This window comes from Melospiza georgiana, chromosome 1 (genome assembly GCF_028018845.1).
Source record: "Melospiza georgiana isolate bMelGeo1 chromosome 1, bMelGeo1.pri, whole genome shotgun sequence".
Classification (NCBI taxonomy): domain Eukaryota; kingdom Metazoa; phylum Chordata; class Aves; order Passeriformes; family Passerellidae; genus Melospiza; species Melospiza georgiana.
The window spans coordinates 1276163-1290081 of NC_080430.1; the positions used below are offsets into that span (position 1 = coordinate 1276163).

Genomic DNA, 13919 nt, shown 5'->3' on the forward strand with positions numbered 1-13919 from the left:
ATGACATGGGAGTGCACAGATGCTGAGACCCCCCCCAACTTGTCACACTCACGTACAGCTGCTGCTGGGGACCCCCACAATCGTGACAGGTGTCTGTAGAGCCACTGAGATCCCCCAAACTGGTCACACGTGTGTGTGGAGCTGCTGAGACCCCCAAAAATTGCGGCAGGTGGGTACAGAGCTGCTGAGACCCCCTAAAATTGTGGCAGTTGGGTACAGAGCTGCTGAGACCCCCTAAAATTGTGGCAGTTGGGTACAGAGCTGCTGAGACCCCCTAAAATTGTGGGAGGTGGGTACAGAGCTGCTGAGACCCCTCCCAACTTGTGACATGGAGGTTCACAGGTGCTGAGAGCCCCCTCCCCGTTTGTCACTCCTGCCTACAGAGCACCTGAGACCCCCCCCAGACTCATGACATGGACTCCAGGGTTGCTGAGACCCCTCACACTCGTATCTCACATCTGCTGAGCCCCCCTGCCCATAACAGGTGGGCACAGAGCTGCAGAGTGCTGCCCCCCTGGTGACACGAGTGTCCCCATGTCCCACAGCCTGGACGCCGGAGTGGGGGGACACTGGGGGACACACACAGGAGGGGTTGCGTCCCCACCTTGGGGCAGCCACGGGCCTCACACCTTGGTTTCTCACAGATATATTATTATTATTAATTATTATTATTATTATTAATAATAACAATTCTTTTTTCTGTAAAACTTCTAAAAATGGATAGAAATAAAAAATAAGGGGTGGGGGGGACACCCACAGGCTGCCGGCTCCTGGCCAGCGGGCACAGTGTGGGGGAGGCTGTGCCACCCCCCTTGCCAGCGAGGGGTCCCCAGCTCCCGCTGTCCCCACCGCCTGTGACAACGGGGGAGGCGTCCCCCCAAAATCCAGGGGGGCAGGACACCCCAGCGGGGCTGGATAAGGCCACGGATGGCGGGCAGGACGGGGCTCCCCGGGCCCCCCTTGGTGCCCGGGGGTCCCCCAGTCCGTGTGGGGGGCACGGGGCCCCCCAAAGGTGGGTGATGGGTGGGTGGTGGGTGGCAGCCTAGGCCCTGCCCTCGGCGGGGTTGTATTCCGTCTCTCCGGCCGACACCTGGGAGATTCGCCGCGTGGAGCGCCACAGCCGCCGGTGGAACTGGCCCGGCCGCACCTGGGCACGGGGGGAGCGCCATTCCCATCCCCACATCCTTGATCCATCCCCTTCCACAGCCCCATGCCATCCCAAGGTCTTCATCGCCTTCTCCATCCCATCCCATCCCACCCCATCCCATCCCATCCCATCCCATCCCATCCCATCCCATCCCATCCCATCCCATCCCATCCCATCCCATCCCATCCCATCATCCTCATCCCCTTTTCCATCCCATCCCATCCCATCCCATCCCATCCCATCCCATCCCATCCCATCCCATCCCATCCCATCCCATCCCATCCCATCCCATCATCCTCATCCCCTTCTCCATCCCATCCCATCCCATCCCATCCCATCCCATCCCATCCCATCCCATCCCATCCCATCCCATCCCATCATCCTCATCCCCTTCTCCATCCCATCCCATCCCATCCCATCCCATCCCATCCCATCCCATCCCATCCCATCCCATCCCATCCCATCCCATCCCATCCCATCCCATCCCATCCCATCCCATCCCACCCCATCCCATCCCATCCCATCCCATCCCATCCCAACCCATCCCATCCCATCCCATCCCATCCCATCCCATCCCATCCCATCCCATCCCATCCCATCCCATCATCCTCATCCCCTTCTCCATCCCCATCCTATCCTAAAGATCCTCATCTTCTCCATCTCCATCCCATCCCCTTCTCCATCCCCATCCTCATCCTCTTCATCCCCATGCCATCCCAATATCCTCATCCCCTTCTCCATTCCCATCCCAGCCCATGATTTTCATCCCCTTCTCATTCCCATATCCTCATCCCCTTCTCCACCCTCCTCCTCATCCCCTTCTTCATCCCCATCCCATCCCAAGATCCTCACCCTCTTCTCCATCCCCATCCCATTCCAAGGTCCTCATCCCCTTCTCCATCCACATCTCCTCGCAGTTTCTCATCCCATTCTTCCTCCCCATTCCTTCCCAGATACTCATCTGCTTCTCCATCCTATCCTCTTCTCCTTCCCCATTTCCATCCCCATCTTCCAGATCCTCATCCTCTTCTCCATCCCAATCCCCTTCCCAATGGTTTTATCCAACCCCATCTTCATCCCCTTCTCTATCACCATCTCCTTCCAGACTCTCATCCTCTTCTCCATCCCCATCCCCATCCCACCTCCACCCCCCTCCTTATCCCACATCCCCTTCCCCACCCCACCCCAGTTCCCCTCAGCTCTGGAGAGGACACACTGATGTCCCCACCCAGGGGACACCCAGGGGACACTGAGCCACTGGCTGGGGTCCCGCTCACCTCCGCGGGCTGCCCAGCGCCCACCACGATGAGTTTTCCATCCTCCAGCCCCACCAGGATGTGGCTCTTCTCCTTGGTGACGGACACGCTGCGCACGGGCACCCGCATGGGCACGGGGGGCACGGCCGCCCTCAGGCTGGGGACACGAGCCATGGCGTGGGACATGAGGCACGGCATGGGACACAAACCATGGCATGGGACACAAACCATGGCATGGGACACAAACCATGGCATGGGACACGAGCCATGGCATGGGACACGAGCCATGGCATGGGACATGAGGCATGGCATGGGACACAAACTATGTCGTGGGACACGAGCCATGGCACAAGACACCATGGCATGGGACACAAACCATGGCATGGGACACCATGGCATGTGACACCATGGTAAGGGACATCACGACATGGGACATCATGGAATGGGACACAAACCATGGCATGGGATACCATGGCACAGGACATAAACCATGGCATGGGACACCATGGCACAGGACACAAACCATGGCATGGGACATAAACCATGGAATGGGACACCATGGCATGGGACACAAACCATGGCACGGGACACAAACCATGGCACAGACATCATGACATGGGACACAAACCATGGCATGGGACACAAACCATGGCACAGACATCATGACATGGGACACAAACCATGGCACGGGACACAAACCATGGCACGGGACACCACGGCACGGGACACCAACCATGGCACGGGACACCCTGAGGGCGTGCTGGGGACAGGACAGGGCACAGCCATCGCTCACCTCTGGAGCTCACGGATCTCCAGGCCGCACTCCGAGGTCCCCAGCACCACGAAGTCCTCGGTCAGGCACATGGCTGTCACCTCCCGGTCCAGCGGGACGGAGGACAGGAGCTTCCCGTTCACCGAGTACAGGTGCAGCGCGAACCTCTCCTGCAAGGAGCACACGGGGACCGTGGGGCGGTGCTGGTGGCCGGGAGGGGACCATAGGGACACCTGGACGTACCTTGGAGCAGGAGGGCTGCCCCACAGAGGTTTGGGCCACCACCTGTCCCTCGGGCCCCACGGCCAGGTGGGACAGGACGGCGGGGGGACAGCTCTCGCCGGGCGGCCGCAGGGAGCGGATGAAGAGACCCCGGCGCACGGTGTGGGTGATGATGGTGCCGTCCTGGGGGAGGAAGGGGACACAGGGTGACAATGGTGGTGGTGGTGGCACTGCCTATCTCACACCCATCCTACAGTGTCACCAGCTCACCTTGGAGCCGGACACGGCCATGTCCAGCTCGGTGCTGATGGCCACACACGTCACCTCGGCGTCGTGGCCGTACAGCACCTGGACGGGTTTGGGAGCCAAGCCGCTGGAAAAGCCACCCTGGTGGTGGGGACACGGGGACATCAGTGACCTGCTGGCAGTGCTCAGCACGAGCTCCCCCTGCTCCTCGAGCCCTTACCTGCTGTAGGACCTGCCACACCATGCAGGTGGTGTCCCGTGAGCCAGAAATGAGGTAGATGCCACACAGGTCAAGCGACAGGCAGGTGACAACATCTGTGACAGCCAGAGGGACACCATGAAGTGTCGGTCCCCTCCCACCACGCTCGGCCCCCTGACTCCATGGGATGGCACCATGATGTGTTTTTGGATGTGGAATTGCTGCCAAACCCATTCCAAGATGTATTTTGGGGTGTGGATGCTGCTGCTCCTCACCCCGCTCCAGCTCTGTGGTTGGAACCTGAATTGTCCCCAGGAGATGGAGACACTGGGAGATGCCCCTCATGGTGTCACCTGCCTCCCACCATGGCCCTACAACCCCATCAGGGCATCATCAGATCATCATCATCATCATTACCACCATGGGAGGACGACGTACCTATGTGCCGGGTGATGTGCCCCACCACCTTGCCTTTGGCCAGCGAGGTGACACGGAGGCTGTTGTCCCAGTGTCCCCCGCTGAAGAGCAGCTTCCCATCAGGGGACACGGCCAGCGTGCGCGAGCTCAGGTCGGCCCCGGGGGCGAAGGGGCCCTGCAGGAACCGCTGGGTCCTGTGGGGAGGACATGGGATGGTGGTGGTAGTGGATTGGTGGCACCTCCAGGGACCATCCCTGGGGACCCCGTGCCCCAGTGGCTCACTTGGCGTTGGTGACAGTGGGGTCTTTGGTGAAGCTGAAGTAGTTGGAGATGTTCTTGTCGTAGGGCAGCCAGTTATGGGTCCCCAACAAGCCGTTGGCACTCACGGTGACCTGGGCAGAGGGGCAGGGGAGGTGACATCATTCTCACTGCCGGGATCCTCTCTGGTTTGGTGCTGGGCCCCCACTGGACCAGCAAAACGTCCCCATGCCTCAGTTTCCCCACACTCACCAGGATGTCGGGGGATCCCTGAGTGATGAAGGAATGTGCCTGGTTCTTGGGGACCACGGCCTGCACCAGGGCCACCCCATCGCTGATGCCCTGTGGGGACACAGCAGCTGCTGGGCACCCTGCTGGCCACCCCACCCCTCCCAGGGCTGCCCCGGGGGTGTCCTCACCTCCACAAAGAAGGACTTGAGCTGGCCCAGGTTCTCGAAGACGTTGGGGGAGCGGGTGTCGAGGGTGGCCAGCCTGCGGGCGGCGCTCTCCGCCGACAGTCGGGCGGGGTGCGGCTCCTGGGGGCGCAGGGCACCCGTCAGAAGTGGGGAGACCCCTCAAAAGGGGCTGGTTTTGGGGGCTGGGGGTCTGAGCTACCTTGAGCAGCTGGCAAGGCGTCTGCCCAAAGTTGCTGATGATGCCCTCCAGAGCCTTGCGCTGCGTCTCGTCGGTGATGGCGTCCAGGTCCACAGCCCCTGTGGGCGGGGATGGTCATGGTCACGGGGACACATCCCCGGCAGTGTCCCCCTCCCTCTGCCCCTCAGCTCACCCTCGTAGGTGCAGTAGTAGAAGACGTTGAGGGCCTCCACGGCGGCAGGGCCGCGCTGCTTGTACCCAAAAATGAGGTCGATCCACTCGTGGAGGTGGGCGGAGACATATTCCGACTCCTGTCCAAGGATGGGGGGTCAGGGTGGGGTGGGAATGGCCCTGGACACCCCCAGGGCTGGAGGGGCTCCCCATCTCACCAGGGCTTTGCGGTGCTGCTGGATGAAGTCCTCGCGGGAGCGCGCCCACCGCGGCAGCACCACGTCCCCAACCTTCTCATTGGAGAGCTGGAGGCAGCCCAGGTCAAAGCCTGCGGGCAGGATGAGGATGATGAGGGACAGACACAGACCCCGCTGTGCTCCCCTGGTGGTGACAATGGTGTCCCTTACCGTTCTGGTTCTCCAGGAACTCTGGGAAGTAGAAGAACTCTGGGATGAGCTCCTTGACATCCACCGGGTTCTCCATGCGGGCTTGCCACGCCGCCGGCACCGAGTGGAACTGCCGGTCCGAGCAGTCAAACCTGGAGGCACAGCACACCTGGCTGCAGCCTGGCTGTGCCCACGATGATGTCCCCTCTGCAGGACCCACCTGCCAGGTGCCCACCTGCCGCTCTGCAGCTGGATGTGGAGCGTGGTGAAGGGCTCGGTGCGGATCAGGTAGTGCATGACCCCGGCGGCGTTGGAGTAGTGAGTGCCGTAGTGGAACTTGTCCACCGTGCCCGTGGGGTCCTCGAAGCTCTCGTACCTGCAGGCCAGGTGGGATGGGGTTCATCAGGAGCTGGCCAGGTGCTCCCTGCACCCCCCACCCGTGGTTTGTGGGGTACTCACTTCTCCTTGACGTCGCGGGCATGCCGCTCGTTGGCCACGCCGATGGGCTTGGACAGGTCCCGGAACACGGCCGGGTTGGTGAGGTCCAGGGTCTCCGAGACATAATCCCGCAGGATCCAGGGGAACTGGGTGGGGGCGGGAGGTGGGTGAGGTGTGGGGGCACCGGGTCAGGGTGGGGACAGGGGGGGACACAGGGGCTCACCACGGGGTACTGGGACAGGTCGTTGTAGGTGCGCCCCGCGATGGTGTTCAGCTGCATGAGGTACTCAAAGTTGGAGATCTCCCGCAGGACCCATTTCTGGAGAGAAGGGAGAGGGAGGAGATGGGCTTGGGGGGAGAGGAGACAGGGCGGACACCCCCCACCACATGGCAGTGCCTGTCCCTTGGCTATCCCTGGTCCCAAAGTTGTCCCCAGTCTTATGGCCATCACTAGTCCAGCAGTTGTCCCCAGAACTGTGGCCAGGTCCACCCCACGGCCATCCCTTGTTCTAGAGTCACCTCTGGTCCAATGGACACCCCCATCCCACAGCCATCCCCTGGTTCCATGGCCATCCCATGTGCCAGAGTTGTCCTTTGTCCCATGATTGTCCTCACCCCATTGCCAACCCAGGTCCCATGGCCACTCCCAACAGCCATCCTTCATCCTCTGTCCATGTCCGTGTCCATGTCCATGTCCATCCCTGGTCCCATGGCCTCTCCCAGATCCACAGCCATCCCTGATCCCCTGTCCATGTCCATGTCCATCCCTGGTCCCATGGCCTCTCCCAGATCCACAGCCATCCCTGATCCCCTGTCCATGTCCATGCCCATCCCTGGTCCCATGGGCATCCCCACGCTGTCACCCTCTCTTTTCCACCTGGGAAGGGGACACGCAGAACATGGATGGACGTGGTGGGGCTGGTACCTGTGTGAGCCCCGAGGCTTTGAGCAGCTCCTGGGGGGACCGGCTGCCGAAGTAGGTCTGGTTGGGGGGCCGCAGGCCAAGGATGCTGGAATACACCTTGTTCCTCACCTGGAGGGGACAGAAGGAGCTGCCGGAGCTCGGGCAGAGCCGTGGCCCTGGGAGGGAGCTGGGAGGGGATGAGGGGGTCCCCACCTTCTTTCTGAAGTTGAGGAAGTAGTTGGCCTGGTCGATGAAGAAGAGCTCGAGGGCGGAGCGGCGCAGGTTGTAGCGGCGCAGGTGGACCTCGCGCAGGTGGGACAAGGGGCGCTTGAAGTCGTAGCCGATCCCTGCCGAGGGTGGGGGCACGCAGAGCCCCCCAGGGGTCACCATCCCGCCATTCCCGAGGCAGGGATGGGGCTGGGTGGGCGTTCCTCACACCCCTCAAGGAGTTACCTCCCTCCGTCTCCTCCTTCTCGCTGCTGCCGTCATAGAAATAAACGTGCTGGGTTGTCACCTCCAGGCGCCCAGGGACCACGGCCACCGTCGTGATGAGCTCGCAGTCCTCCGACACCACCAGCTTCTCCCGCTGGCTCTGCTCCTTGGGCTCAGCCCTGATGGCACAGTGGGGTGAGGACACTCTGGTGAAACCCCCAGCCAGCCCGGGTCAGCCCGTGCTGCGGCAGGGGTGGGGTCACTCACTGGTTGTCCAGGACAGGGAGGTCCTCCTCGGCCAGCTGGTCATCCTCCAGCTCGCTCACCTTGGCCTCCTTGGCCATGGCGAGCGGGAGGGACTCGGCGGGGTTCTGGAGGTGGTCAGCTCCTGAAATGAGGAGGAGTCAGCAGGACCCTGAGCTGGGAGCAACTTCTGTGAAGTGCCCCCAAATTCACCACTGTCCATGCCATCTCCCAGCCCAACCCCACCAGTGACATCCTTGCCCGTGGCACGGGAGGACCCACGGGTGCCCCAGTGCCACCACCTCACCCAGATTGTCCCGCAGGGCGCTGGCCTCCAAGTGTTGGTCGAAATTGAGGTTGGGCACCAGCTTCAGCCTCATCCTGGAGTAGGTCTCGGCACTCGACAGCTTCCAGCGAACCTCGGGTGGGTTCCTGGGGAACAGCTGGGGGTGAGGCACCCTGGGGACCCCCCGGCTGTGCCAGCCCTCCCTGGGGACAGGGCGGGCACTCACCGGTCGGCCCAGGCGGAGCGGGGCGAGGTGAGCAGGCGGCACAGGGAGCGCCACTGCTTGAGCACGGTGCTGTGCTGGTTGTTGGCCTGCTTGAGGACGTTGGCGTGCCGCGCGTTCTCCGCCTTGCAGCGCTTGGCCGCCGGCTCCAGCACCAGCTCCTGCCAGGGGGCACCAGGGTGAGGTGACAACAGGGCTGGGGATTGGGGACATCCATAGGGTGACGTCCTCAAGGTAAGGAGAACATCGCCAGGATGATGTGGTTGGGATGAGGTGTGTGTCCCTGGGATGAGATCCCCAGGATGAGGAGCACGTCCCAGGGATAATGTGCCTGGAATGAGGAGCACATCCCCAGCACATTGTCCTCCCCAGTGTCCCCAGGAGGAGAGCACTTCCTGAAGGCAATGTCCCCATGGGGTGAAGAGCTCAACCCCAGGGACTAATACCCCAGGGAGAGGAGCACATTCCTAGAATGACATCCCCGGGGTGAGGAGCACATTCCCTGCATGCCATCCTTGGGGTGAGGAGCCTGTCCCCAGGATAAGGAACACATCCCCTGGATGACATCCTTGGAGTGAGGAGCATGTGTCCAGGATAAGGAGCACATCCCCTGGATGACATCCTTGGGGTGAGGAGAATGTCCCCAGGCTGAGAAGAACCCAGAAAGACATCCTAGGGGTGAGGAGCATGTCCCCAGGCTGAGAAGCACATCCCTGGGATGACATCCTTGGGGTCAGGAGCCTGTCTCCAGGCTAAGGAGAACCCAGAAAGACATCCTAGGGGTGAGGAGCCTGTCCCCAGCATAAGGAGCACATCCCCTGGATGACATCCTTGGAGTGAGGAGCATGTCCCTAGGCTGAGGGGCACCCAGAGTGACACCCCAGGGGTGAGCAGGGTGTCCCCAGGATAAAGAGAACCCCCCCAGGGTGACATCTTGGGGACAAGGAGGTGGCAGCACCTGGAACAACTTGCGGCTGGCCGCCTTCTCCTGCTCCCGGCGCTGCGAGCTGCTCATCATGGCATCGTAACAGGCGTTCCAGAAATTGGACATCAGGTCGTGGCTCCTGGCAAACGTGTCCATCTCAAACTGGGCCATGGTGGGCTGCACCTGCACGGGCAGAGAGGCATTCCCAGGGCTTGGCACCCACCACCCCTCATCCAGGCAACCCCGCAGCGACCATCCCGCCCCACGGCACCCACGTGCTTCTCGATGAAGCCCCTCCACTCCGGGGTGGTGCAGAAGAGCTGGAAGTCCTCGTAGAAGGTGGGGCTGCCGTTGGTGGGGGGCAGCGAGGGCAGGAACTGCTGCAGCTGCAGGGTCTCGTAGCACTGATCCATCAGCGTGCGGATGATGGGCACCAGCCAGGAGAAGGCCTCCGACCTGGAGTCCAGGGAGCGCCGCAGGGGCGTCTCCAGCTTGCCCAGCAGGTAACAGGCCTCGTCCCTGCGCGGGGCCGACGTGGTCTGCAGGAGGCTGTGCAGCTTCACGTAGGCCAGGGAGTGCAGCTGGGGGGACAGGGGGACAGGGGACGTCAGGCAGGGCCACCTTTTGTTTCTTTTCAATAGAAGCAAATTTCTTAAAAGAAGGGAGGTCTTAAGAGTTGAAGCCGTAATTAGAGGTAAATTGCTGTCCTAGGGGAAGATTTGTTCCACTTCCTCATTCATTTTCAGTAACATGGAAGAGTCAGTAAAGTGTTTTAAGTGTACTGCACGTTATGCCAGTTTATATATTCATTTGTTTTGTGCCTCTCAAGTAACATGATGAAGGCTAACCCAATTTATTATGACAAACTACGCAGGTAATTAGAACCACATTTAGATCAAATCTATTACTCCATTAAACCTGCATTTAAAACGAGCAGCAAATGGACTTCATGGGGTGTTCAGTGTAGCAGAGAGGGGTGCCCAGGGAGGGTGACCCACCTGGGGGTCCTGCAGCAGGATGTACCCCACGAGCACCCGCAGCCCCGTCTGCGCCATCTCCTTCAGCTCCGAGGTGCCGTTGGCCAGGTGGTGCCACACGCCCAGCTTGTCCAGCAGGCTGCTGACCCCCTCGTAGATCTGGGGGGACACCGTGAGCCCCCAGCCCGGGCAGGAAGCCCAGCCCTGCTGAGCCAGCAGCCCCACCACCCAGCCCTGCTCGGATTCGGGTTTGGGTTCACGATTTGGTTAGAACACAACTTGTGACAAACCAGGTTTGGCATGAGGTTGGGGCTCAGGATTTATGGTCAGGGGTCAGATTTAGGGGTATGGGGTTGGAGCTGGGATTCAGCTTTAGGACAGAGGTATAGCAGTAAGGTTTAGGATTAGGATGTAGAGAGTACAGGTAGATCACAGGCTGTGAGTTAAGGTTAGGGTTTAGGTTTACAGAAAGAATTAGGGTTAAGATTAGGATTAAGGGTTGGGCTTTATCACAAAGATGTGGAGTTAAGGTTTAGGATCATGATCTAGGAGGAACAATCAAATTGAGAAATAGGGGTTAGGATTAAGGATTAGGATTGGGGTTCAATTTACGATTACAAATAAGGCAGAGGTTATTTCCTAAAATTAGGATTAGGCTTTGAATTAAATAAATTAAATTGAGGCTGAGGTTATTTCCCAAGGTTAGGATTAGGCTTTGATTTCAATTTAGGAATAAGCCTGTCGCTAAACCAGGACAGGTTATGTTCAAGTTCTGCAGGTGGGGCCGGTTTTAGGGCCAGGGCTGACATTAGGGATTAGCAGAGGAATCCCTGCTCACTCCCATCCACCTTCTCGCTCCACAGGGCCTGGTTGTTGTGTCCCTCGGAGAAGAGGAAATCCTGGAGCAGCCGCAGCAGCTTCAGGGCGTTGTGGGTGAGCCCGGGCAGCGCGGCCGGGCCCGACTCCTTCAGGTCGGTCAGCGCCGACTCCAGCATCATCTCCAGCAGGCTGTGGGACAGCAGCAGCAGCTCCAGAGGGTGCCCTTCCCTCGGGATCCACCCCGGGACGCGGGCGGGCCTCACCTGCGCTTGATCTCGTCCGGGGGCCGCACCAGCTCGCAGGCCGTGCCCAGCTTGGTGAGCACGGAGAAGACCTGGCCCCGCTCCCTCCAGGCCGCCTCGTCCCAGCCCTCCACCCCGCGCCACGTCACCGAGAAGATGATGTTGGTCAGGAGGTTGCACAGCTCCTCCTCGGGGGTTTGCTGCCAGCGGAGAGCGAGGTGAGAGGCGCCCGCAGTGCCCCGGGAAGGCGGGGACGAGGGTTTGGGGCTCACCTGGGGGTTGCTGGTGTTGGAGACGTTGTCGCTGGGCAGCACGTCCTGGTAGCTGCTCTCGTCCAGGACGTTGGACAGGCTGGAGCTCTTGCGCGCTCGCATTCCCGGGAAGGGCTTGAAGCTCTCCAGGGGTGAGGGGGTGCCGGGGCCGCTGGCCGGGGTCTGGGTGCCGCTCTCGGCCGTGGCCATGGAGCTGGTGCTGGCCAGGTCCAGCCCCAGGTCGAAGGGCGACGTGGAGAAGGGGGACAGCGGGTGGTAGACGCCGTCGAAGGCGGGACCGTCGCCGGGGTTGGAGGACGAGCGGCTGGCCCGGTCCGAGGAGTCGAAGGACTTGAAGTTGTAGGAGTGGAAGGACTTGGTGCGGCCGCTCGGGGAGATGGAGAGGTCAGAGAAGCCCTCAGAGAGCTCCTGGTCCGAGGCCTCGTATCCCAGCGGGAGGAAGACATCGAGCTCCTGGAGCTCGGCGGGCGGCGGGCTCGTCCCCGAGGGCTCGGAGAGGCGCAGCAGCTCCGGGCAGCCCGCGGGGCTCAGGCTGGGCTGGCGGCACTCGTACGACTCCTTCACGTAGAGCTTGGTGAGCGTGTCCTGCCAGCCAGCCAGCCTGGCCAGCTGCTTCACCAGGTCCTGCTGCGCATAGATCAGGTGGAAGAGCTGCAGGAGAAGGAAAAGGAGATGGAAAATTAAGGACATGGGATGCTTCTGCCCCAGCTCTTCCTCTCCCAGGACAGGAGCGCCCCAGATCCTCCAAAACCATCATGGGGTGCTGGAGATACACCATTTCCATGCTGGCAGATCTGTGTCACCGCCATGCCCACGGCAACCATTTTTGGGCACAGCTGAGTGTCCAGGGAGCTCAGCCCTGGGGTGACACCTCTGTCCCCTCTCCCAGAAACAGCAGCACCCCAGATCCTCCAAAACCATCACGGGGTGCTGGAGATACACCATTTCCATGCTGGCTGATCTGTGTCACCACCATCCCCATGGCCACCGTTTCTGTGTACAGCTGGGTGTCCAGGGAGCTCAGCCCCGGGGTGACACCTCTGTCCCCTCCCTCTGTGTCCTGCCCCGCTCACCTTGCGGCAGATGTCGAGTCGGATGCTCAGCTCAGCCCGGTGGGACAGGTACACCACGGCCACCAGGTCCTTGTAGTTGGGAGGGTCTGTGGACAAGGAGAGTCAGCACAGTGGTGGGACACGTCCTGCTGTCCCCAAAAGCCACCAAGCCCAGCTGAGCCTCGTGGGAAGCCACCAGCGATGACGCCATGGCACGTGGCTGAGATGGTGGCCTGGTTTGTCTGGCACACGGTACCTGCCCCCAGGACCTGCTCCGAGAGGCAGCGGAAGAGCAGCATGGAGCCGGGAATGTCGCTGAGGTAGGAGATGAGCCCGTGGTACCCGATGTCCTTCAGCTTCAGGCGGCTCTTGCTGCGCTCGGGGACCTTCTCGTACTTCAGCATCTTGTAGAGGACCTGGTGGGACAGCGACAGGAGGCCACCTGGCTGTGACATCCCTGCTGGGGGCATCAGGAGGTGGCGCTGGGGACCTGCCCTACCTTGAAGACCCTTTCCCTCACTTCATCCGAGAACCTCTTCTGCACCAGCAGGGAGAAGAGCAGCTCCACGTGGCCCGGCTCGAAGAGGAAGGCGAAGAGCTGCTCCTGGGCTGGGGAGCCCTTCAGCAGGCTGTGGATCACCTCCAGCGCCCCACACACCTGCAGGACACCGGGATGGTTGCCCACTGCCCTCCGAGTGTCCCACTGGGATCTCAATGCCTTCTCCCCAGCCCATGATTCGCTGAGGGCTGTGGGGACCATGGCGTGGCCGGTGACACACCTGCTGCTCATCCTGTGCCCCTGCCAGGTAGTTCAGCAAGCTCTGCATCTCCTCCCCGGAGAAGCTCCTGCAGAAGAAATCCTTCACCAGGCTGAAAAGGGATGTCTGCACCGTCCTGATGTCATCGGTGGCCGCGGTCTTCTCCCTGGAGGTGTTGATCAACAGACATGCGTGGGGATGTGTCCCTTGTCACCCACCACCCACTGCCAGCATCGTCCCAAATCCCAACACAAAGCTTGAGGAGCTCCAGGGATCTTCTGCCACCCCACACATGTGGGTGTGCTTGTTGCAGAAGCCACCACACTCTTGGTGGCTGCTGGGGGTGGATTTTGGAGCTGGGATGGGACATGGAAGGTCCTGCACCCACCACAACGCTCCCACTCTGGTAGGAGAGACGTTATCCCACAAAAGTGGTGTTTAGGCAAACCACAGCTCCCAGGGGTGAAGCCCACCCTCAATCCCACCCTGTCAGCATTCCAGGATTCCAGCCCCGTGGGGCAGCTGACCCGTAGTAGATCCGGATGGAGTCCAGGATGAACTGCACCCCGTACTTCTTGCGGATGCGCTGCTTGTGGTCCTTGACCACGCTGGCCAGGTACTGGATGTGACCTGCAGGGAGAAGGTGTCAGGGTCCCATGGGTGGGATGGGTGTCGGGATC

At 61.1% G+C, this 13919-nt stretch overlaps 1 protein-coding gene across 1 annotated transcript in view; it reads right to left on the minus strand.

Moving 5' to 3' along the window:
- Window positions 1-709: 709 nt before the first annotated feature.
- The window catches only part of NBEAL2 (neurobeachin like 2), a 31683-nt gene continuing 18473 nt past the window's right edge, over window positions 710-13919 (minus strand). Inside the window, exons 22-55 of the mRNA XM_058037914.1 lie at window positions 13767-13869; window positions 13261-13405; window positions 12981-13139; window positions 12738-12897; window positions 12503-12588; window positions 11430-12080; window positions 11179-11357; window positions 10945-11104; window positions 10118-10255; window positions 9395-9700; window positions 9153-9302; window positions 8198-8355; window positions 7993-8117; window positions 7710-7830; window positions 7464-7621; window positions 7224-7357; window positions 7032-7139; window positions 6330-6425; window positions 6128-6252; window positions 5904-6044; window positions 5690-5820; window positions 5501-5610; window positions 5305-5422; window positions 5133-5230; window positions 4937-5053; window positions 4770-4859; window positions 4542-4651; window positions 4281-4453; window positions 3864-3958; window positions 3668-3784; window positions 3419-3580; window positions 3197-3345; window positions 2425-2560; window positions 710-1147 (exon numbers count right to left, since the gene is read on the minus strand). Of these exons, the coding sequence (XP_057893897.1) occupies window positions 1043-1147; window positions 2425-2560; window positions 3197-3345; window positions 3419-3580; window positions 3668-3784; window positions 3864-3958; window positions 4281-4453; window positions 4542-4651; window positions 4770-4859; window positions 4937-5053; window positions 5133-5230; window positions 5305-5422; window positions 5501-5610; window positions 5690-5820; window positions 5904-6044; window positions 6128-6252; window positions 6330-6425; window positions 7032-7139; window positions 7224-7357; window positions 7464-7621; window positions 7710-7830; window positions 7993-8117; window positions 8198-8355; window positions 9153-9302; window positions 9395-9700; window positions 10118-10255; window positions 10945-11104; window positions 11179-11357; window positions 11430-12080; window positions 12503-12588; window positions 12738-12897; window positions 12981-13139; window positions 13261-13405; window positions 13767-13869 (5114 nt within the window). The 3' untranslated portion in view covers window positions 710-1042. The remainder of the gene's footprint in view (window positions 1148-2424; window positions 2561-3196; window positions 3346-3418; window positions 3581-3667; window positions 3785-3863; window positions 3959-4280; window positions 4454-4541; window positions 4652-4769; window positions 4860-4936; window positions 5054-5132; window positions 5231-5304; window positions 5423-5500; window positions 5611-5689; window positions 5821-5903; window positions 6045-6127; window positions 6253-6329; window positions 6426-7031; window positions 7140-7223; window positions 7358-7463; window positions 7622-7709; window positions 7831-7992; window positions 8118-8197; window positions 8356-9152; window positions 9303-9394; window positions 9701-10117; window positions 10256-10944; window positions 11105-11178; window positions 11358-11429; window positions 12081-12502; window positions 12589-12737; window positions 12898-12980; window positions 13140-13260; window positions 13406-13766; window positions 13870-13919) is intronic.